General features: G+C 41.0%; 1 protein-coding gene across 2 annotated transcripts; it reads left to right on the top strand.

The window, feature by feature from the left end:
* The first annotated feature begins 174 nt into the window (after positions 1-174).
* On the top strand, positions 175-23,378 carry FAM168B (family with sequence similarity 168 member B). 2 transcript variants are annotated; one of them, XM_048313879.1, is made up of 7 exons: positions 175-273; positions 6,838-6,918; positions 10,398-10,481; positions 14,471-14,613; positions 15,532-15,709; positions 16,936-17,065; positions 18,367-23,378. In XM_048313879.1, exons 2-6 carry the CDS (start codon positions 6,849-6,851, stop codon positions 17,046-17,048), a joined length of 588 nt encoding a protein of 195 aa, XP_048169836.1. In that variant the 5' UTR covers positions 175-273; positions 6,838-6,848; the 3' UTR covers positions 17,049-17,065; positions 18,367-23,378. The 2 variants fall into 2 exon arrangements, with proteins under 2 accessions (XP_048169836.1, XP_048169837.1); XM_048313880.1 differs by lacking the exon at positions 175-273 and adding an exon at positions 691-847.
* The last annotated feature ends 305 nt before the right edge of the window (positions 23,379-23,683 follow it).

Here is a 23,683-nt window from a genome sequence, read left to right on the forward strand (position 1 = left end):
CCGCTGGCCAGCGCGGTCACGTGCCCCGCGGCCTTCCGCGCACGTGACCTCCCCCCTCCCCGGCAGGGCGGAAGTGACGTCACGGCGGTCGGTGCGCAGTTGTGCGGTGCGGCCGGCGCGGAGCGGCTGCCCCCTCCCGTCCCGTCCCGTGCCCGCGGGGCCGCGCACGCACCCACGCACAGGCGCGCACCTCCGCACGCAGGCGCGGGCACACGCACGCACGGCCGCAGCCAGCGCCCGCCGCGCCGCCCGCACGCAGCGCCGCCGCTCACGGTGAGTGCGGGCCGGGCCCGTCGGCGCGCCCGGGGCCGCGGGGGGAGGCAGGGAGGGACGCCGGGCCCGCCGCCATCCGGGCCAGCCCCGCTCCGCCATCCCGGGACAGGTGCGGGCCGCGGGCCCCGGCCCCGCGGCGCTGCGGCCCGGCCGGCGGAGGGGAACTTGCGGCGCCGCCTGGGGCCGCGCGGCTCCGGCCGTAACAGGTACCTGCGGCGGCCCCGCCGCCGGCGCCCTGCGCAGGGCCCGCGGCCTCCCGCGCTCGGCCCCCGCGGCGCTCGCTGTGTGCCCGGAGCGCGGGTCCCCGCGCCGAGCGGGGCGTGCTCAGGGCACGGCGCTGCCGCTCGCTGATGGCAGCGCAGCATCGTCCGGGTGGGAACTTGGTAAAAATCGAGCCTGTCGTCATGAGGGCTCCGGCCGGCTGGATTCCCCAATCAGCAGCATCAGTGGCTGCAGCTGCGTGCGAAAGCGGCTTGGGGGCCCGTGTGTGCGGTCTGCTCCGTACCTTTGTGAGCTGCAGGCGGCAATCGAATCTCAGCCCTCGGTGGTCTCTTGTGAGGCAGAAAGGCAAAAGGTACAAACGGGCTCGCGGTGCTTTTCTACATCCTTTGGAGCCGTATAAACACCAGCCAAATGGTGAAATTAATGCTCTGAGACACGTAAAAAGTCAGGGATTCAGTGAGGGCAGACACCCAGCTCTCAGGGGCAGAAGAGCTGGACTTGATTTGTTCGTGAATGTTGAATCGGAGCGTGCATGTTACCTCCTGTGACCAGACTTTCTGTCTGCTCTGATGTGATTTTGCTGCAAGATGTGTAATTGTCAGTGTCATAAAACTTCCACGCTCATAGAACGCACCCTTTCCCTGCGCGTTTGGGGTGGTAATTACACACTTTAACTCTGAGGTTAGAAAGGAGGAGGGCTTAGGAGGCTTTTGGAAATCCTGTGTTCGTTGTGGTTTGTGACAGTTTCATGTTATTTCAGAAAGTAATAGGGAATAAACTGAAAATTAATTTAATGAAAAAATGCTTTATAGGATTTTAGGAAGAAGCAGAGCTCTGGGGTTTAACTAAAAAGTTCTAGATACAATTCCTTCATGTAGTGAAGTTATATTCTTCCAATTTGCTTTTTTTCCTCTGTTTCTCATAGTTGGGTAACTTCCCCTAAATTTGGCAGTAGACTGGCTTCTGTGATCCTTACAGTAAGGACTTGATGTTTTGAGGACTTGTTTGAGATGAGAATATATACAAATTCAAAGTTACACAGGAGATGCAGGGATTGGAGCTGGCAACTTCTATCCCCTTGTGCCATAGCAACAACAGAAATTGTAGACGTTGAGAAATGCTGGGCAGTTTGTTTAATGTTTTCATAAGTTAGAAGGGATTTTTTTGAAGAAAAAAAGGTTTTGGTAATGTTCTGGGATATTACGAAGACTAGAGCAATGCCACAATGTACAAATGAAACTGGATCACAAGCAGGAGCTTAGTATTAAATTTTTTGTGTAGGTTTTCTTTTTGTGAATGACATATGGAACTGCTGAGTCTTTCCTATATAGTCATGTTGTCTCTGTCCTTACAGATACTGAGTACAAGTGGTGTTGGTGTTACTGTATGTGTATTTTACATAGCAAAAAAATCCTAACACACCCTTGGCTTATAAGGGAGAGTTGTATTCAGTCTTACATTAAATTATTAATTAAATAGATTGGAGAGTCTAAACTGCTCCATTCCTTTTTTAGTCTTAGGAAAAAAGAATGCATGCACACAAAACATAGAAGAGTGCTTGGAGGTGTCTTATTCTTTCTCTATGACAGCATCTTGTAACTCAAGCAGGGAGGAAGACTTGCTTGGGGATGATAGTTCCAGCTTTGTAGTTTACTTTATGTGTGAACTTCGAGCAAAGCTATTAGCTGTCCTTTTCTAGGCTGTGGTTCTGCAGCCTCAGTCTGTCCTGTCACTGTCCAGTCCTGCTCCCTTCCATGCCCTGGAACTAGTCTTGGCCGTGTGGGGATGTGTCTCAGTTCTCTCAAGCTGATAGGTGGAAAACTAGCAATCCTTTATCCAAAAATCCTCCAACAGACCCCAGAATCCTGGCAACCAGCTTAGCTGATCTAGCCTAGCGAGGGGTCCCAGTGCAGGGATTGCTTGCCAGCTGCACAACAGTTCTGTGTGAGCATTGATTCCAGCTGCCTGCAGTCATGGGCTACCATAAACCCCTGCCCTAGCCTGAACAGGGCGAGTACCTCCTTCCTGGGAAAAGTCAGTGACCTTTTTTGAGGTCTTGGATGGATGGAAGAAATTAAGTACTACCTGCTAATACCAGTACAGCATGGGATGCCTTGTCTTGGGCTTTATAATATGAGCCCCCTTTTTTAAACTAATGGTGAGAAAAGTGCCTGTTATTTGGCCTTGGATTTGCATCAAATGGCGTGTTTGGTGGCTGAAGTTTTAACGGAACATAATGTAACTGAGACTTTAATTGTCAGTTATTTGAAGAGCTGAAGTGTCATGAACTGTTTTCTTTGTTACTTAGCAGTGGAAATTACTTTTTTTACATTACGAGCTACCAGGCACTTATGTATTTTACTTGTATTATGCTTTGACTAGAAGTCAAATGGGTAAAATGTAGAACGTTATTGAGATGGTGACTTAGTAGTGGAAACTGGGTCATTTGTACAATTTCATAGGAAATGAAATTCTGAAAGTGTTCCAGAATGGATAGATGTTAAACACTGAAATGACTTAGTGTGAGTTGCCTAAGATCCAAGAAGGAAAGTGTTAGTGGACCACAGTAGAGTGCTTTAGCCAAGGTAATTGGAGATTTTTCCCCAACTCTTGTGATGGAATTGTCATAAAATGAGCGCAAAGGGGCATTCGGTAGATCTTACTCTGGTGGTGTTTCTGCACAACTTTGAAAATGAGGAGTAAGAAAATACATGTGTTGCAAAGGAACGTGCAGTTTGTCTTTCAGTGTTTGCATTGATCTCTGGGTTTTTACATTAATCTCTGTGAAATTATTTTTAAAAGCAGAGTTTCCTAGAAACATGCTTGTTCCGAGTGTAGCAGGAAAGGCTGTGTGCAAAGCAGATCCAATTGGGAGTGCTAGAGCATCAGCATTAGTGGTTGGCCTTTGTGCTCAGCTTCCCAAAATGTGGATTTAAGAGGAGGATGGTTGTCCTGGTTAGATGAGATCTAACAGGCCTGATGAAAACTGAGTTTGATTGCCTGGCTTTGGCAAGAGTGAAAGGTGAAGGTTTGCACTTCCCAGCATCCTTGTGCAGTCTTTAATCAGAGCATCTTTAATAAGTAAGATTGCCTTCATTTCAGCTGAAAGAGTAATTCATATACAGTTAGCTCTGTGCAATTTATATACAGATGATGCACTCTAGACGCTTATTTGCATATCCATTAACATGAGAATGCTTTGGAGGGAATGCCAACAAAGCAGTTGAAAGACACTGATTCTTTGGGTTTGCTTTATACGAGTCCTCCCTAGTGTTTGATGTGGACTTGAAGCATTCCAGGGAAGTGGACTGCAAGGTTCCACATCTCAGTATAACAGATGCCCTTCCAAGTAAAATTATGGTAAGAGTGGGATGATTGCAACCACTGGGTAATACTATGTAATTATACTTACACATGTTGGGTCCTTCAGAGAAGACCTGAAAATAATTATTTATAATTAGAAGTGGTCTGGCATTTTGTCTGTGTTACAGACTGTAAGCACTTTGTGTAGGCTGGTGGCTCTGACTTGTCTGTCAGCAGTGAAAGCAGGAGTGGTGAAAGTACATACCTGTCCCACCAAAGTTGAATTAATTTGTGTGTATGTACGCATGTGAAGTTGGAAGCATGGATTCATTTGAAGTGGAAGTGAACAGCTTGAGGCTACCAGTGCCATAGGATTTTTTTTCCCCTTACTTAAGTGGAGTTCCTCTCTCTCAGTGTGTACTTCCTTTGAGGTAGAATCTTGAGTTGTCTGACATTTTCTATCCGTTTTCTCTACCTCTTCATTTTTGTGTGGCTTCTCTTTAAGGCATCTCCTGTAGTGTATGTCCATGTGTGGTTCTGCAGTCATTGTCTTCTAATATTTCTAATAGTTGGGGTTTTTGTGTATTTTGCCTAAATGTTCACAGAAGGCCCTTACCCTTGCTGATTTGCCACCTGACAGTCCTCTTTTTGTTCACTGCCATTCAGAATGGTGAGAAGGTTCCAGAGTTTTTTCTCCTTATTGCTGTAGAGACTGCAAGGAGGAGCAGCACATTTGTAGGATATGAGAGTGTGAGAGAGCGCTGTGTTATTTGAGTGGAAAGGTTTATCCATCTCCTTAAGACTTTTACCCCATAACTGGGAAATGCTGAAACCAAAGTGAAGCTTGAGCCCCTAAGGGTTTTGTAAATTTAGAGACAAAATGTAACAAAATCGACATTGAAGGAGGAGCAGAAATGCACATGAGAAGAAAATGCAGGGAGATACAAAGGGAACAGACTGAAAGCTTTCAAGTAAGTGAGAGTCATAGTTTAGAGAGGAGGATACACTGAGGAAAGTATGGGAGAAAAGAGCAGCCTTGCTACAAGAAAATGCTGGTCCAGCAAAATACACCTGTTGATCATGGCACAGAAGAATTAATGCTGCTAAAACTCCACAGGGCTCCAGTGGAATACAGCACTTTAGACTTGAAGTATAGCTTGCTGTAGAACATTTTCAAAGAGATTTGTTTCAAATAGTGCTTGATGTGGGTCAGGTGATTTAAACATGCTGCTCTGGGGAACTTTATTCATACTAAGTGATGTAAATGGCAGGTTGTTTGGTTTTTAACTCAGTGGATTCTATTTTCTTGATGTGTAATCAAGTATGAATCTGAACGAAACAGTAATTCTATGTAAGTTAATGTTATTGGAAAGGGAGGGGAGGAAGCCCGAGAAACTGGTGAATCTTGTAATTCTCTCATATTGACTTTGAGTGTGTTGTGAAACCTGATAATAAACTTTCTGACAGCACTTAGTGATTCCTAATTTTGCACAAATGGCTGTTTTATATCTGTTGTGTACTAGGTGCTGCTAATTCTCTTGGCACAGAGCTGCTTTTAGTGTTCCTTTAAAAAGCAAATTATTTATGCTTTACAGAGTCGCTTAATGCAGGTTTATCAGTGCAGCTATACTGATAAACTCCACTTGGATTCCTGCCATAACATATTCTGTAACTAAGGTACTGCATGTGTAATTATACTTCCTTGTTTAATAAACTTTATTTACAAAATTTCATTAAACTGTTAAACTGCTTAACACCCTGTTGGTTGAAATAAGATAGCATCTCGAGAAGTAGCTCAAGTGTCAGCTATTAGCAGTTAATAAGAAAGTCTGGTTTCATAGGCTGCCCTTCTGTCTTGGGTGCTTGCAGGAAGAATCATAGAGTGTCCTGAGTTGGAAAGGACCCACAGGGATAATCAGTCCAGCTCCTGACCCTGCACAGGACAACCCAAGAATTCCACCATGTCCTGAGAGCATTGTCCAAACACTCCTTGAGCTGTCAGGCTTGGTGCTGTGAGCACTGCCCTGGGGAGCCTGTTCAGTGCCCAGCCACCCTCTGGGGGAAGAACCTTTTTCAAATATCCAACATAAACCTCCCCTGTGAAGTGGTAAATCTCTGTGTGTGTAGATATATATATATATATATGCAGAAAGTCAGATGATTGGCGATACTGAGCTTTAAATATGTGGATTTTTTTTCTAAAATTCTGAAATAGTAGTTGCAAACAGTATTCCTGTATGAGGCACTTGAGAAGCATCTCCAATGCAATTTTATTTTCCTTGGTGTTTACATACAAGGTTCTTTTTAAAACGGGATTTGGTTTTCTTCGTGTGGGTGATGCTGGCTGTAGGAGCCTGGTTTTTGTGTGAATGCATCATTCAGAAATGACTGGACATGACTGTCGGCTTGTCATAGGCTCTGAAGAACTTGGCAGTAAGTAAACAAAGGAAGAAATGTGGGCTAGCTGTCTCAATGCACAAGAGTATTTTGCCACTTGCTTCTGTAGTAATAATGATAATTTAGTGCTGGTAAAGGACTGGAATGCCAGGTTCGAAATGCCAGTAGGAGTAGACCGTAAGTATTTGCATCCCTTGGCTAGAGGCTTCAAGGAAGAAATGGAAAGAAAGCAAGATTGATAGATGGTAGAGAGCTGCTGAGTGATTGATAGGTGGCATGAGGGGAGAAGTCCAACACATGAGAACTCCTGCAGTGGGTTATGGATCTGCGTGCCATGGGGGGAGCTCGGGGTAATGGAAATATTTTGAAAGTGTGCTCTGCAACAGGGAATGTTTCATTCCTGAGACATTCTCTAGCTGATTGAGGCTTGGGATGCTTTGAAACTTATTCCTGCAGTGATTATTTCCTGCCTGTAGCTACAGCTTTAATATTGAGAAGTAGCGCAATTGCTGCTTTTTCCTTTGTTACTTTTTCTTCCAATATGTTTCCTCAGTTTCCAGTTCCATGTTAGTTGTTGAGGTTTCAAGCTTTCCTTATACCTAAGTAAATACTGGTTTTCTTTTTCTTTATTTCCTGATTCAGTTACTGAAATCATGAATCCTGTGTATAGCCCTGGATCTTCTGGGGTTCCCTATGCAAATGCCAAAGGAATTGGTTATCCAGGTAAGCAACTCTATTTTCTAACAAATTTTGGTTACAATGCTCTTTGCTTGTGATCAAGAAGAAATAGTCACTTAGGAATGCCTTCATGTAAATCTGTTCTGGGATTGGGATGAGGATGCTTTTAAATTTAAAAAATGACATTTCAAGAGTGATGTTATTTCTTCTGTTATATTTCTAACTTCAGTATCTCTTCCAATGCAGCTTATTTTAGGAGCTCTAATAATTACGCCCTGCAAGAAGAGGAGGCAATCTATTTCTGCTGCCAGTTGACTGGCACTGTTAACCTTTCTATCCTCTAATTCTTGTTCATGCTATCTGTTCTCTGATTGCCCTAAGCATGGCATCAAAGGTGGGACCAAGAAAATGGCCAAAAATTTTTTTGAAATGGAAATACATTTAATTTCTTGTTTTATCTGTTTCTCGTTGACTTAAAGCTTCTCATGAGGTTTTGGGGTTTTTTCCCCTCATCTCCTAGTGTGTGTGCAAGGTGGCTTCATTTCTGATGTCTCCATAGTCTAAAAGTTGGATGAGGCAAAATTAGATTTGCACAGAACTTTCCAGGAGGGCTGAAGAGAAGCCTGTGTGCCTCTGGGAGACATTTCAAGCAGCATGTCTTGATGCTGCCTTTTTTTTCTGTTATCTCTGAGATTAGGCAGTTTCCATCCTGGGAGAGGCTGGAGGGTCTTTTCTGCTCAGTTTTGTATTTCATAAGAAGTTAAACTTCTTTAGCTTTTACAGGGATGCTGTTTTGTGATTTAGTTGGTGTCTGTGTTGGGAGGCAGAAATTACTCTGTGCTGTTACTGTTTATATTCTTGGTAGCTGTACTATATTCTCCTACTGGTATTTACCATTCTTAAATCTGTTTTTCACCTTGGATAATGCACTAGAGTTCCTGTTTTCCTGTTCTGTTTTTCTCTGTTCTTCCTTCTAAATAGTGGTGCATAAATGAATTCTCTTTATTGGCTTGATTGTCTCAAAAGCATTTTAATTTAATTTTTTGCTTTTCATGTTTCTCAAACTAATGCACCTTTCTTGATTTCTACAGTATCTGTAAGGGAAAACACAATATGTGTTGAAATGTTTTTAAGTCTATTGAGTGACTGGAATGGTGCAGTAATAAATTGTAAAGCTGACGCTATGTAACCATAAGTCCTGCAGGATGGTTTTACTCTCTGTAACTGTCTGAGTTATAAAGGCTGTAGTAATCTTACAATAAGGCAAGCAGCAGAGGCTTACTAATTAATAAAATGCATGGGACAGTTATTTCTGTATTTGTAATAGATTGCTTTTCTTTTGCTTTAGATAAAGATTATTATGGATTATTTGAATATAATTTCATATCTTTAGCTCTGTTTATTTTCTAAACCCAGATTTATGTTAACCAGGTTTTCATTTGTGCTTGTAAGAATCTACATATTGCATCAAGGCTCTTGTCTATACTAAACAAAGTTGTACCTTTATTTAGGAAAAAATACTATTGTAGATTCAGAAATAGCAGTTTAAACAACATCGCAGTCTCTTATCTTTTATTATACTATTATAAATACTAGACTATATATTAAATTATGGAAGTGCTTTATATTTGCCAGTCTGCATAACTAAAATATATGGAATTGAAATAGAATTGTTACAGAAGTGCCTTAAGTGTCGTGCTACAATGTGGTTACTTAGAATTCTTCCTCACAGCAGTTAGTTGGTCAGTTCACACCACTGGGACCCTTAAATTCAGCTTAGTCAATAATGTGTTACACCATTAGATAGTTTGCTGAGCTGCCTGGTCCAGGCTTTAAGATTGTGGGATGAATACAAAGCACATTATCTAAAATGAAAAGTAGACTTGCATTTTAGGATTTTTTTGAAAAATGTTGCATGACTAAGTCCCCCTTCTTTGCTTCTCCTAATTGAAAAGCTGCAGATTCTCCACTCAGAATCATTGCATTTACATGGGTTGCATGGTAATAGAAAGTGAGGAACGCAGCAGTAGGTGGAATGCGTTATTGAAAGGCAATGTGTTTCTAAAGCTGTTGCATATTTAATAACTGTTTATATTATACTACACCTATTTCAGGCTGTTGGATAGTTTTACAGCAGCAAGAAATCAATATTCAAATGTTCTCATATGGATGGAAGTTCCTTGTAGAAGCTAAAGCTGCTGCTTGTTGTAGTTACATTTTTCACAAATGACCTGTTTCTTGAGTAGCTCAGTGCTCCACAGTGCAGCTAAAGCTGTGAAGGAGGAAAGAAAGGACTGAAAATGTTTCCCACATACACTGTTGCAGATGTGTAGTGTTTGAGTAAGGAAAAGCTGTACTAAAGCTTTCCACCAGCAGCTTGTGAGTTTGAAAACTGAAGAGCTATTTACACTCTGAAAAGTTGTTACGACTTGGATATGTTATTTTTAACTTCGATTTTTAAGCCTAATGCTTTTCTTAGTCTTATCCATGCTGACCACCTAATAGTAGTGCCAAGTGTATGTCACTTGATATGTTTACAGAGTGCTTTACAAAACTAGGTTAGCATATATAGTCCTGAGCTAAGTAATTCTTATTGTTGGGAGTAATTGCTGAGGACTCTGGGATTCATAGTGAAATAAAAGCCCTTCAGATTTGAACAGCAATTTAAAACTAAGCTCAGAGTCTGACAGTGGATATGCAAATATTAATTGCCTTTTATCTGAAGAAGCTGAAATCTTTCTATGTAGAGAGCAGAATGTGGTAGTAACTCTATCTTTCTGAATACAGACATCACTTGGTTTTACAGATTTGAATAATGTAAATAGGTTCTTGGGAAAACTAATAGCTATTGTTAATTCAGAAATTTCACTTACTAAATCTAAACAAGCTTCATGTCTTTCCAATAAGTAGCTTTTGCAAATGCTGTGTTGTGCCTTACACTGGAGTATATTACAGTGTTCTCTGGTGTGGAAATGTTTCACTGTAATTTTGCCAATACCTCTGTGAATCACTTGTTACTGTTGTCACTGTGTGTGTCTGAAACTGGGGAGCTTGTTTGATACCAAGTGTAGTAGCAAATATGTGTCAAATTCAGCAAGCAGTTTGGACTACTACTGCTTTGTACTTTCTACTTGAGATATCTCTGATCTGGAGAGTCAGAGTCACTCTAACTTTTAGGGATTTATTTCTGTGAAAAAGTCCATTCAGATAAGTGCTAAATGTGCATCTCCCCAGGGGGAGGTGTGCAGGACAGTTACACAAAACTTTGTTTTCCAACTAACTTAACAATTAGTTGTCCAATGGAGATCGCTGAAAGAGGGGTGTAAGAGAGAATGGACTTGTGAAACCATAGCTGTTCCCTTCACTTAGCATTCATCTTCAGGGGGCTTGGGAGAAGGGGATTGCACTGTTTTGTTTGAGGAGGTGTGATTGTGTCTGTTTGCTTGCCTCAGGTAAAGCATGTGCATTGAGAACTTTGAGTAAAGTCAGTCTAGAAAATAACTTTGGTGTGTTCTTTCTTCTAGCTGGCTTCCCCATGGGCTATGCAGCGGCTGCTCCTGCCTATTCCCCTAATATGTATCCTGGAGCAAATCCTACCTTCCAAACAGGTATGTGGAATTGGGATGTCAGAGCAAGAACCTGACATTTGCAAGTGGTTAGAAGCAAGAATGAGGAAAAGCTGTAGGGGCTTACAATAACACTTGTACTGTGGGATAAGTTTTATGTTACCTTGAGTATGACCTGTAAGGAATCATCTGATAAATTAAAGTTATAATAATCTTAAGTCATACTGCATGCACCTTCCAAGAAGGGAACAGCTGATGTTTTAGCTGTTGTTTCTGTATTTCCGGATGATCTTTGAGGTTTGCGTTACATTTCCCTTCACTGCTTCCTTCATGGTTCTGCTTGCTTTGCATCCTACTGGTCATTTCCAGATTCCTGTTTTTTCTTCTGTCTGTTATCCTCAAAATTATTCTTTTTCATCCCTCTCTTAAATGGTATCTTTGCAAGTTCAGCTTGCTGGCTTCTCTCTGCCCTTAAAATTGTCTTGCACAAGCTGATGGTCTGGAAAGCCTGGTTGCTGGGTAGAACTGATTGAGCATTGTGGATCCAGGGGAAGGCCTTACGTAACTGCACTTACATGGGTGTTATTTAAGAAAGGGAATAGGATGAGCCTTGGAAAAGGGAGGTGGAAAAACAGACATGGAAAACAAGGCCTTCATCAAAGTTATTTTTGTGTAGTTCTGTTTTCCCAAATAGAACATGATTTTAATGTGCTGATAGTTGAAACAAAACAGAGACTGGTAGCATTTAATTTCCACTTAAAGCAGGAACATGCACCTGATACAACAGTATTCTCCCTATGGTTATTTTGTATAGGGAGGAATTCCTTACATTGCTTTGGTAATGTAGAGCTGGGCATCCTCAGAACCAAGTTTGTCTGTGAATGCACTTGTTTAATTTATGGTAATAAGAAAGGATACTGCTTGAAATTGGGAGGCTTATGTTGTGGAAGCTTGCTTGGTATTGAAGTTCAGTGTTTGTAATGGATGGACTTTAACTACCTGGAGACTCTTGAGGGTGTGTCAGCAATTACTGAGGCAAGACTCATCTAAAATGTGTGCCTGCAGAACCTGTTAGAAGTGTGTAGCTTTCCTTGGAACTCTGTGGGTTGGTACAACCTGTGTCACTGTTCAGTTTGCTGCTTGGAGGCAGAGTGAGTACAGACTCAGACTTCATCTTGTCTTTGGCCTTGAATTTAAGGTAAGGAAACAGATTAATGTTGTAAGTTCCAGGAACTAAAAAAAAAAAAATCTATCCCATGGCTAGGTATTGCCACTGTGCCAGTATCGTATCTGGGGCTGCCAGCTTGCATCTGCACTGGATTGCTTCAGAACTTACTCCGAGAGCCACGTTCAAGGAAGAGTAGTTCCCATCAGGGTAGAACTCTTAGCTCAGGGGGCAGAACCCTGTGTGGGCTTTTATTATTGTCTTTACTGCTATCAGGTGGTTTCAGTTTCACTGCCTTCTGTGCTGCCCTGCATATATCCTGCAGCTGTGCTGAGGAGTAGCTGTAGGCTTTGATTCTAGGGTCAGGTAACCAAAAGGTAGCTCCAGTCTTAGTACAGGTTGCAGTTTGCAAATCCTGCTGCAGGAAGATGAGGCCAAGCTGCATGGAATCAATTTAACTAATCATGGGAAATCTGGGGAAGATTCTTGACCTGTTAGACTTAATCATGTTGTAATATTAGTTTGCACTGATTAATCTTGGAATATAGCTCATGCTATATAGCAAAGTCAAAGAAAGAACTTTTTCACTTCTAAGAAAAAGCAATAAAGATGAATAGAAGTTGTATACTGTCATTGAATGTCATTAATTTTTTAAAAAACTAGTATTGTTAGTCTTTCTTGCTGTTGAATAGGAAGTAAGCTTTTATTTCAGAACTAAGAATAGCTTTAATTTTTTGCTGCTCTTTAAGCTGTTAACAAAAGTTCAAAATGTACAGACCTCTAATTCAGGCAGATAACAACTTGGAGTACTTTGTACTAACAGCTGGGATTTTTTTATATCTTTTTTAACCTTTCTGATGTAACCTCTTGTTTGTAGAATCAAAGCTTTTGTAAATTCATCTTACACAGCAGCATTTGAATGTGCTGTGCCACTGCTGTTGTGAAAGGGTACTTTTTTAAAAGGTAACTGTCTTAAATTATTGTGGTTTTGACTTACCCTGTAATTTACTGTTAAGGTCTTTGCTCCATATAAGGGAGAAAAAAAAATAATTGGGAAGACAGAATACCTCTTGTGCAGATTTACCACTTTGCAAGAATGAAAGAGAAATAGCCTGTGCAGCTGTATCAGTGGGTTTTTAGAATGAGAGTGGGCTTCACTGAGGACATGGTTGTAGTGATTCTTCATGTTCAGCATTTTGTAGCTGGGGTTTTCACCACAAATAGCTACCCATACTAATAGATGTTCCTTCTTCACCATGCTGTATCTGTGAAATACTTAGGATCTCTAAAAGCAAGAGTTCAGAGTAAGTGCTGCGGTGCAGCTTTTTAAAAGGTAATAAATTCTATTAAAAAGAAACAGTGAAACTATTTCTTTGTAAGCTAAACAACTTTTAGTTTGAAGGGTGTAATGAAATTGAACAGAAGCCCAGACTTCTTCAAGAAGAATGAAGGTCATGTGTCATCATGCTGTTTGCACAGGCTGATTTTTGACAGCACAAATGCCAGCATTCTCTCTGCTATGCAACTTCACATCTGTTCTCTGTATTGAAGTCAGCCCATTCCAGACAGTTTTTAAAATCAACCTAATCTCTACTCTGATAGTCTCATTTTTTTCCTGTAATTACCAAGTGTCTGTTCTGCCTTGCCCTGCCCTGGTACTAGTTTGTTCAACTCCAACTAACTGCAAATTGTAGCTGTGGATGTTGTGTCTCCTAGTGTGGTAGGACCTGCATGAGATCCAAGATGTTTTCAAAACAGCACAGGCGAGGGCCTTGGTGCTTTCTCCAGACTAGGTCATGCCTGTTATTTGCTACCCTAAATGTTACTCCTGTTGGATGCTGCTGCTGAGGTGTTTGTATTCCCACTCTGGCAACAGAATAATCTTGGGAGTGTAGCACACAGAAACATTATATATATAATCTATCTCACAATTTCCTCTACGCCTCTTCAAGCCCTTGTTCTGACCCTGAGACCTTGTCTGATGAGGGCTGGAGAAAATTATGGAAAAGTTGTCTTTGGGCAGGGTCTGAACCAGCAGTTGCTACTTATCCCTGTAAAAATTCAGCAGTTCCAAACATTTACAAGGCAAACTGATTTTGGGGGCCTTGTAACAGGAATGCCAACCACTTTCTGATGGCATCTGAAGTCTTACTGTAAAGCATAAAAACAATTCTTAAGTGATGTTTAAGGATATGTCTACATATATAGTACTCAAAAAGAAGAATTAAGGATCTTAAGTGCCTTCCAAGTCTAATTTGCAGTTGCACTGAACTTTGCAGTGTTTGTGTTTTAAAGGTAGAGCATTTCATGTTTATTTTAGCAGTTCAGAAAATGCCAGAAAACAAATAGAAATAAAAGTAAGCTGAAGTAGGGGGTTGCAGATTTTGTCTCTGTTCTCTGAAAAATCCATCATGAGGTCTTTAGATGATTCTGGCTTTTTTAATTCTTACTCTTGTGCTGTGTCATCTCCTACAGCAGGTTAGTTGACTGCTACTGTGTTTTGCCAGTACAATTTGGGATTGTGTGGAGAATTGACTGACACTTACATGTGCCAAGTCCTCCTATGTAGGGATGCTGCCTAATTTGTTATTATGAAAATGCACTTTTTGCCCCATATCCATAGACTTGAAAAGTAAATTGTGCAAGTGCACAGTTAACTTAGTTGACACAGTCAAATACTATTTCCAGACTGTTGCCAGTATTAGGTAAATGATAGAACTTACGCTTGGATATTGGGACTAACTTAGGAAGTACTCACATGAAGCTTATGGAGTTGGGAAATATGAGAATTGTTGTGCCTGACTTTGGAAAGCATCGTGCTGCTGAGTGTTTTCCACGTTTTAATGCAGCTTTCCCTTTGTTTCAGGTTATACGCCAGGCACCCCATACAAAGTGTCCTGTTCACCCACCAGTGGAGCAGTGCCGCCGTACTCGTCGTCACCGAACCCCTACCAGACTGCTGTGTACCCAGTCCGAAGTGCCTACCCACAGCAGAACCCATATGCACAGGTCCGTGGGCAGAGCCACAGAATGCCTCTGTGGGCAGTGCTGTGTGTGGTCCCTGTGATAGCTGTGTGAGCTCTTCCAACTTTCCATCACGTTCATTTCTTTGTGGATGGAGAGAATTTGTAGCTGCCTACAATAAGAATTCTTAATACAGTGATTTAGTGTGTGTGTGCAGTTTTACACTCTCTCTTGCATGACAGTTACTCAGCACTTACTGAAGAGACACTAAATTCAGTAGTTACCAAAACAGGCTGGGTCCTATAGCTACCTCTGTCCTGATTTTTGTTTTGTCAAAAATGGTCACAATTTTTTTAATGGAGTTTCTGTTGTGATTTCAGGGATTTACCAAGTCTCATGCTTGGGAAGCTGTTGAAAACTATTGGAAAGGGTAGAATTAAGATACGTTAATAAACGTGATATTTTGGGGAAAGTTTGCCTTTTCATAGTGGAAACTCACCTGGCATGTAAGCAGTAGCTGAAGAGTATTAATAAGCACTTAACAAGTTTTATTCAGTCTGCTTAGTGTACTTGGATTTGCCAAAAACATTGGGGTATTTTACTAAAAGCAACTGAATAAAAAGTTGTGAAGGAATGAGGAATTCTGTCATGGATTAATATACTAAAAGAATCAAAATGAAGAGAATGAATGATGAATGAGCCCTTATTGTTGAAGGTACAGCCAGCATCTACAAAGGTCCCTACTTTGTTATTCTAAATGCCTTAAAAAGGGATAAAATGTTACACTGTGAGTGAAACACAATTGTAATAGTTAAAATTAATGTTTTGGCTTCTGCTCTGTAAATTCATTGCATCTTTAGAGTAATACTTTTATTTTATGATACATTTGTGAAAGAAGATACCATTTATCTTCCCCAGCAGATACACTGTAATTCCTTAATGTACTGTTATTTTCTCCAACAGCAAGGCACTTACTACACACAGCCTTTATATGCAGCACCACCCCACGTAATCCACCACACCACAGTCGTGCAGCCCAATGGAATGCCAGCAACCATGTATCCTGCTCCGATCCCGCCGCCCAGGGGGAACGGGGTCACCATGGGGATGGTGGCTGGGACGACTATGGCAATGTCAGCAGGTGTGTGCACTTCCAACCATTGCTTTTTCTCAGTGGAGCTCTCCTTTGAGCCCGGGGTGGAGCACAGCTATGTTACAAAATGTGATGCCTCAGGTGTACTTGACAGAATCATACAAATGTCAGTTTAGCAGGTTGTGTGGTGCAGTGTCTTCTGAGTGAGCCCAGCTGGGTCAGGGTTTGTTCTTGTTCAGCAGTACCTTGATCACCTCTAAGGATGGAGGTACCACATCCTCTTTTCAGAGTTGGTATTATGAGACTTAGTAGTTTTTCTTCATATCTGTATAGAATATCACTTACTCTTAACACCCTTTGCATCTTGTCATACCAGTGTCAAAAGTGTGACTTCCTCTTCCCAATGCATTTCTCTGAGCCAGTTGAAAGCAGCAGCCTCTTAGAGCTGAGGAAAATGCAGTGTTTTGGGCCCACCCCTCGTATCACAGACCTTCCTTGTCTTGAGATACAACACTTCATGTGTTTGCAGTACCTGCAGGTTCTCTGTGCCATGGGAAATGGTTGGGGATGTCTACTTCCTATTGCCAAACTCTTTTAGTGGTAGTGTTTTGGAGAGAATGGTGTTTAACCAATAATTCAGTTTCATCTCGGTGTGTTTGCTGAGGGGGGTGCTATGCTTTGTTACTCACTGGGTGTTAACTCACAAAGAAAAGTCCACTTTCACTCAAGGGACACTAATTTAGAAATTGAAAAAACAAGAGCCATAAGTTTGTTTCTAGATTCTGGTTTCTATCCTGTCAAAATTACAATTTAATTTGAGAAACCTCAAAACTAGAGGAGTTAAGTGTTACAAACTGAACTAACATTAGAGCTTCATTCATGGGGAAAAAGCCGATCTGTAATAGTGCAAACAAGAGCTAACTTATTCTGATTATCAGTCAAGTTATCTCTACCATCAAATATTCTTAATGGCTTGTAAAGCCTGCTGTGGGAAGAGTTGCTTATGTTGCAGGGTTTCTGCTAGAGTTATTTTTGAGTAATGAATATCTTTGTATGCCTTGGCCTAAACATCCACTGGGCTAAAATGGCCCCCTTGCTTAAAGGCTTGAAGAAGATTGGGACTGGAGTGCAAAATGATAGTGGTAACTTTGAAGATGAACAAGTTGTAACTGTCTTTAAGTTGTTTTTCTCCCCCTCCCCCCCCCCCCCCCTTTTTTTTTTTTTCTCCTCTACTAGAATTTTTGCTTACTGAAAAACTGTTCTCTTCGTTCTAGGTACTTTGTTGACAACTCATTCCCCAACTCCAGTAGCCCCTCATCCAGTTACTATGCCCACATATCGGGCTCCAGGAACACCAACCTATAGTTATGTGCCCCCACAGTGGTGATCATCCTGGCAGTCAGTGTAAGTTACATTGAAAGGAGTTAATCTTTATTACAAACAACAGCATTGCAGGTTCTTTTGGGGACATTTTGCAAATGATAAGCAATGGAGGGTGCTTCTACAGTACTCCAGTTGAGCAGGAATACTCAAAAATCCTACTGGGATTTCTTCAGTGGTCTGTGTCTTCACAAGTCATGAATCATTTCATGAGGCGTGATTGTCAAATATGAAAGAATGAGCCTTAAGTTTGCCTAATTAAAATACATCTGGAATTAAATATATTCAGTATTTTGGAATCATTGTTGAATTCAGCAGTACTGTGATTCCTGAATGAATGTATTTGACTTTGTAGTCTTACCTGTGATCGGCAAAATATGTAGGCAAGGTGTTTTGCCTTGCTCAGAGCAAGTATTCCTCACAAGCTGCTGAACCAGATAACCTTGAAATAATTTTGTATATTCACTCTGTTTCAGGTAAGTATCAGTTCATACTGCGTGCGGTCAGCATAGAAAAAGCATTTTTAGTGTGAGCCAAAATTTAGATCATGGATTTCAAGAAAAGGAGTTTAATTTTGAAATCTGCTATAAAGTGGGGTGGATTTTGGGGGTGTAATCTGTGTCAAACTGACACGAGGACTAATGTTTTTGTGATACCCACTTCATTTCTTGTTTGCTTGGTTATTTTTAGCTTAAGTTGAAAACAGCTTCATTTGAAATAATGGCTTGTCAGACCAACTGAACTTGAAATTTTCACTTTTAGTCAATTTAGTTTATGACAAAAGTTAACTTTAACTTTCTCTGGATTTCTGTTTCAGCAGTTAGAAGTACAGAGTTCTGAGATTGCAGGTGACTATTCCCTTTGAGATAGTAATGTAGCAGCCATTTCTCATTTTGCTGTGATGCTACATAGCTGTCTGCAGATCTGAAGTGTTTCACATGAAGTATTTCAGCCAAGAGTCTTGCATTACATGAATATAAGAAATGAAAATTATGCTGGGAATAAACTCGTTACTGCTGGTAATTAAACTTAGCACAAAATACCTTCTTAATATTGCGTCTTCTACATTAAACACAATGGTAGTGATGACAGAAAGCTGGACTGGACATGACAAGAGCAAGTCCATGTAGTGTGCTGTTAGCCCAGAGGGCTGTACGTGTCAGCTGGCAGGATAAGTGCTAGGGTAACATTATTTAACACTTAACATTTGTTGATATATGTGTGTATCAGTGTGGTGCATGCAATGCTAGTGTGTTCTGCCACACTCAAATAACATTTCGCCTAATTGAGAGTATTTCCCACTCTTTTTCCCCCTCTTAATGTAGGTTTAAAGATGGGAGATATGCAATCAAGAAATTGAGGTTTAAAAGTTGGTGCTGAAGCCCTCATGCCTCCAACCAGGACTTTCCTTCTGAATGCTTTCAACACTCGGCTAAACACTACTAATTCCTGATCACTGAAGATTTTCCAGTGCTGCATATCTTACATCTTGGAACTCCAGCAGTTAGTCTTAAAGCAAATCCTGTTTTGTGGACTGTCTTGCAATTTTTTAGCTAATTATAATGATAAAAAGGGAGTATAAATTTATTCTGATCCATATCTAGTTGAATGCATGTTAAAACACAAAAACAAAGCTTGCTCAATCTACCTGCAGTGACTGATGCAAAAACCATCATATGCAAATCCAAAGGAACCGAAAAGTATTTTACAACTTGTATCACTAATGCACTGTTGTAATGTATGCAGGGTCTGACAAGGTAGAATCATGAAAGTGAGTTTCTTTCTAGAATACCATAACATACATTAGATGAGTGCTTCAGCCTGTTTCAGGTTGATGGAGTTGCCAGTTTAATAGGGGCATATTTTTATTTAAGCGATGTGTTCTTTTCAAATTCAGCTAATAAATTGGAGTGACTGGAAAATGAGTCAGACAAGCTGTAGAAATCCCGCACACGATTAGTTTACTTCATACCTTTTCATTTTCATTGTATGAAATCAGTGTTATACAGATGTTCTTAAGGATCAGAATGAAATGACAAAGGTAATGCTGTGTGTGCCAGTAAATAAGGCAGACCTCCTTGAGGCAAAACTGGCTCTTAGGAATAGTAGGAGGTGATATCACCTGGATAATGAATAGCATGTCCTGGGGAGATTTCTAACCAGTACTATCTTTCAGATAATGCAAGATGTGTCAAAGTGAGACTGCCACACAGACTGATAGAAAAACACTTCCTTTTAGTTCTCAGTTGAGCAAATTCGTGCTGTTTTTCCTGAAGAATGTTGTAGTCAGTTGAAAACGTATGTGCAGTTGATCCAGCTTGCTTTCCAGAAACTTAAGAAGTGCAAGGGCTTTCTGCAACAGAGTTCAGCTGCATGTTATTCTGAGGAAAGCTTGTGTGCCTGATGAGTATGTTAAAGGGGAACAAATCATTTTAACACAATTTCCTTATTATCTACTTGCAGTATGGACTATGGATACTCTGTAGTAGGGCTGCCAGAATATAGAGGGTTTAAATATCAGTTTCATTTTGGTTTTTTTTCATGAAAATATTTGTAATTGAAGTAGGAGCCATTTGTTGGTTACAGCCTTTTGGTGTGTTTTCTTAGTATTTTCTTTTTTTTACTTCCTAAATTGCACTTGGAAGCACGTAAAATAAGACTCGACTGCAGATTAGCATTTCATTGCAATGAGTCATTTGTGATATTCTTTCTTGCAACTTCAATTTTTAAAGTACCTCAAAGCAAATGCTATGGGGATAAAGGGCTAGCCTTGGAACCCATTTGTATACCAAAATTATTATGGGGGAGATTTTAAATTTTTAAATTTGAATATTGCACATTAAAACCGAGGTTCTTCTTAAACCTGCTTGATTTACATTTCCAGAAAGATGCAATTTTTTTTTTATACATTCTGCCTGCAATAAATTATGCAGTAAATGGATATAAAATGTTGTTCCCTTTTAAGCATTTACACAAAGGTATATCAGGCTGTCTTGTTCTCGTAGGTTAACTTCCATTCAGAATTAAATTTTTTAAGTTGTGTGTCTTAGTTATGCTTTGTTTTGGGGTGTTCTGCTCCTGTACAGGTTTGGCAGCTGATTTGAGGTAGCATCAGTGCTGATTTAGTGCTGCCATCCCAGTACTCTGCCCTGGTGGAAGGCTTGTGTACCTTCATACCCCATTGGTGGTTAGAGCCTTCAGTAACTTTATTTTTTACAGTAAGCACTCTCTGTATTTTGTACCCTTTTTTTTTTTTTTTTTAAATAAAGTTTAGGTTTATTTTGCATGAATCACTGTCAGTGGATGGCCCCCTTATTTCTAATGCCTTGAATATAACTATGTTGTTGGAATAAGTACTTTCAACCTTACTCATGAGCACTTACTGCAGCTTAGGGATCTCCGTATGTTTTTATATGGAGCAGAAAATTATCCAAGACATACTTAATTGAATCTGCTTTGTTCAAGTGTGTGTAACAATTCCATTTGTGTTAGATTTGCAGCTGTGATTAGTCAGGTGTGGCAGAGCACAGTGAGCACCAATGCAGGGCGCTCGTCCTGAGCGTGGTTTTAACCAGGAGCTGAGGGTTGGAGCAGTGCTGTGTTGGGGAGGAGCTCTGAGGGCCAAGCTGGAAGTTTTGCTGTCTCCTGTCTCATCACCATAAACTAAAGTTTTGAAGGTTGTAGGAGAGAACTTCCATGAATGCTGCAATAGAGAAATAGTTTAGGAATTAATATAACTTCCTATATATTTGCTCTAACTTCAGATTCCTAAATGTCACCTTGGAATTGGTCTCTGTATAGTATTCCATAACACTTAGGCAGTCTCACTTACTTGAGCACTTTTTTTTCTAAGTTGCATTATGGGATTCATCCAGGAGGGAGAAACTGTACCTTGTTCAAAGGTACTGCACCTTCCAGTCCTGAGCGATTCTGATCCTACTGGGAGGCTGGAGCTTGTCTCCAGGAGTTGTTATGAAAAGTAACCAAAAGCACAGTGCAGGGGGACGGGGGGAATATGTGTATATATAACTATCTTAATGGTATTTTGTTGCAAATAGTAGAAAGCATGGATATAAAACTGCAGTGGGGGAAACTGTACATCATTAAATAGGCGTTTACACAGTGAGGGTCTTACGAAACATTCTCTCCTGCTTTTTATATAACATTCCCTATTTAGAATTCCTTTATAAATGAAAACGCAGTATGTGTTTGCACTAGAGCTCCTCAGCAAATGAAAAGAGCTAGTGCAGTAGAGACATTTCAGATCAAGCTTCTCTTTAAAAAATGAAAAAAAACTTTTATGGCAGCTTTATATGATTAAAAAAAAAAAGTACTACTATAAACCTGGAACTGAAAATAACTGTTGCAGCAATAACAAAGAGAAGTCCAAGAATTTTTTTTTAATTCAAATTTCAGGTGTTGCGTCTAGATAAAGTATTTTTTAAAAACCGAGGTATTCCCTATGTCAGTAATAGCTGATGAAAATGTCTTTTAAATGTAGCAGCAGCAAAAGAAAAATGGCTAATTGGCACCAAAAACATGTAGCCCTAGTCAGTGTGGTGGTGGTTAACTAAATACTAGGAAGGAAAAGAGACAACTTACTACTAGATGTTGCTTATGCTTGTTGTAACCCTCTCCTGTTTGGAGTTTCTAGGAGACATGCAGGAATGCTGTTCAAGAAAGCTTCGTTTTGAGTGTACTATGCAAGGTAAATGCTTAGATGCAGTGGTAGATGAAAAAAGTCCTTTATTTTAGTTGAAGTTCTTCCTTGTATTGCTTCATCCACTGAAAAAGCGAACCAAACAACAGAAGCAAACCACCACCCGTAAGTACCACTGTGTGTTAGTGTTGTCAGGGTAGCTGATGGTACAGAGCTGCACCAGGGTACTCAGCATTGGCTGCTCTCCATGGAGCGTTCTGCCTTCACTGCTCCTTGGGTAGTAAGGCAAGAGCACTGACTTGGAATCACTCCCCAGTGCTTCAGCACAATATTCCACACCGTTCATTTGGGTTTTGCTCATATAGGTAAGCGCAGCAATCTGATACCACCACCTAACTCTAGGGTCAAACTCATGCCAGGAGTGGTGACTACCATGTGTGTGAAAACTCCCATCTTAGGAGCGTGAGCAATAGTGATGCTTCAGCTGGAGCTTGAGGGACGGGACAGATGCTGTGGCTGTGCCTGGTCCGTGGCTGCCCGGGCTATGTTTGTGCAGTGTTCCTTAGGAAGTAGCCCTGATCTGCCCCAGCCTGCTCCAGCATGTGTCAGTCCAGGCAGGCTCCTCAGCCCTGTGGGCCAGGCTTTGTGCAGGCTGTAAAAGACATGGCAATTTCCGCTTGTTCACGTTGTTCTCATTAAGAAGTGTCAGTTTCTAATCCTGTGTTGTATCAGCTCTAGGCTTCCTGCAGAGCCCCTCACGCTGAGGAGGTAAAATGCCATGGGCCAGGAACACCTGCAGCAGGGTTGGGCAGCTTGTGCACCAGGGCTGGCCCAGAGTCGAGCTGGTTCCCACATCTGCTGGGAAGGAGCAGGGACTCTGGGCAGGCTGGGAGCACCTCTGCCCGGGGTGCTGAGGGCAGGTGAGGAGTGTCCTGTAGGCACAAGAGAGGGAAGAGGAACAGTGCTTATCTGGGGACAAGAAACCTTTTCTTGTGCAGGTTGCATATAACACTGAAACATCTGAACTTCAAACGTAGTAAGGGTCCATTTGTGATTTTTAAAAGTACTCTGGACAATTTATGGGCCCTGAAGTTTCAACATCAAGAAAATGACCATGACTTTTCTAAACTGGTTGTGACTTTTGGGCACTTAGCAGGCAAACTGGGAAAGCTTTTTTAGCTGGCTGCTGTACAGACTTGTTTTAAGTAGAAGGGATTTGTTAGTGGGTTTTTTTAATTGTAATGCTATTATTGGCTGCCCTCCTGTCTTAAGATCTAAAAAAGTGAGTGCATGCAATGGAAGTACAAGAGGCCCCAGTAATAGTTTTCCATGTTTATTATGAAATAGACACAGGTTTCCTTTTTATGACTTTTTTTAAAACTGTCTTAGGAACAGTTGTATTGGTACTTTTTTTTTTTTTTAAGTTTAGGTCAATGTTGTCTTCCAGAATAAGTTTTAAGGCATCACTCACTCCTGCATTGAACTATTACATCAACACAAAGAGTGGAGATTCCATTCTGAGCCAGTTCAATTGTGAAAATTCATACTTTTTTATTTTTTATGCAATTCAATGAGTAGATGAGCTCAAGTTTAAATTCTTAAAAGCACGTTTATTGTAACAAGAATTGTTATGTATTAATACTTCAGTTTTCAATAAAGATTGACTTGTGTTGCTTATTGTGGTTTCTTTCCTATTGTCTTTGGTGACATCCTTCCGGAAAACATTCTGTGCTGGGGAACAGTATGGTGCATTTAAACTCTTCAATCTCATGGAATCTGGTGATTGATGGAAGCAAAGCAAATGCTGAAATGGGTTCAGTGACTTTTCTCAGTGAGGTTTCTTGATGCCTAACAGAACACAGTGGCAAAGGCTCCTCACTGGGGAGTAAGCTGCCCTAAGTTGTCCTGTCTGAGAGTATGGTAAAGATGTGCAACTCTGCCTTGTTCCCTTTTGAGACATTTCCTGGGGTTTGGGAGGTTTT

The sequence above is a fragment of the Corvus hawaiiensis genome, chromosome 10 (assembly GCF_020740725.1).
Source record: "Corvus hawaiiensis isolate bCorHaw1 chromosome 10, bCorHaw1.pri.cur, whole genome shotgun sequence".
Lineage (NCBI taxonomy): Eukaryota > Metazoa > Chordata > Aves > Passeriformes > Corvidae > Corvus > Corvus hawaiiensis.

Coding starts and splice junctions, on each gene's coding strand:
- FAM168B (XM_048313879.1), top strand. CDS start 6,849: ATGAATCCTGTGTATAGCCCTGGATCTTCTGGGGTTCCCTATGCAAAT. Junction 14,614..15,531: donor AGCAGAACCCATATGCACAG/GTCCGTGGGCAG, acceptor TTTCTCCAACAG/CAAGGCACTTACTACACACA. Junction 15,710..16,935: donor GACTATGGCAATGTCAGCAG/GTGTGTGCACTT, acceptor TCTTCGTTCTAG/GTACTTTGTTGACAACTCAT.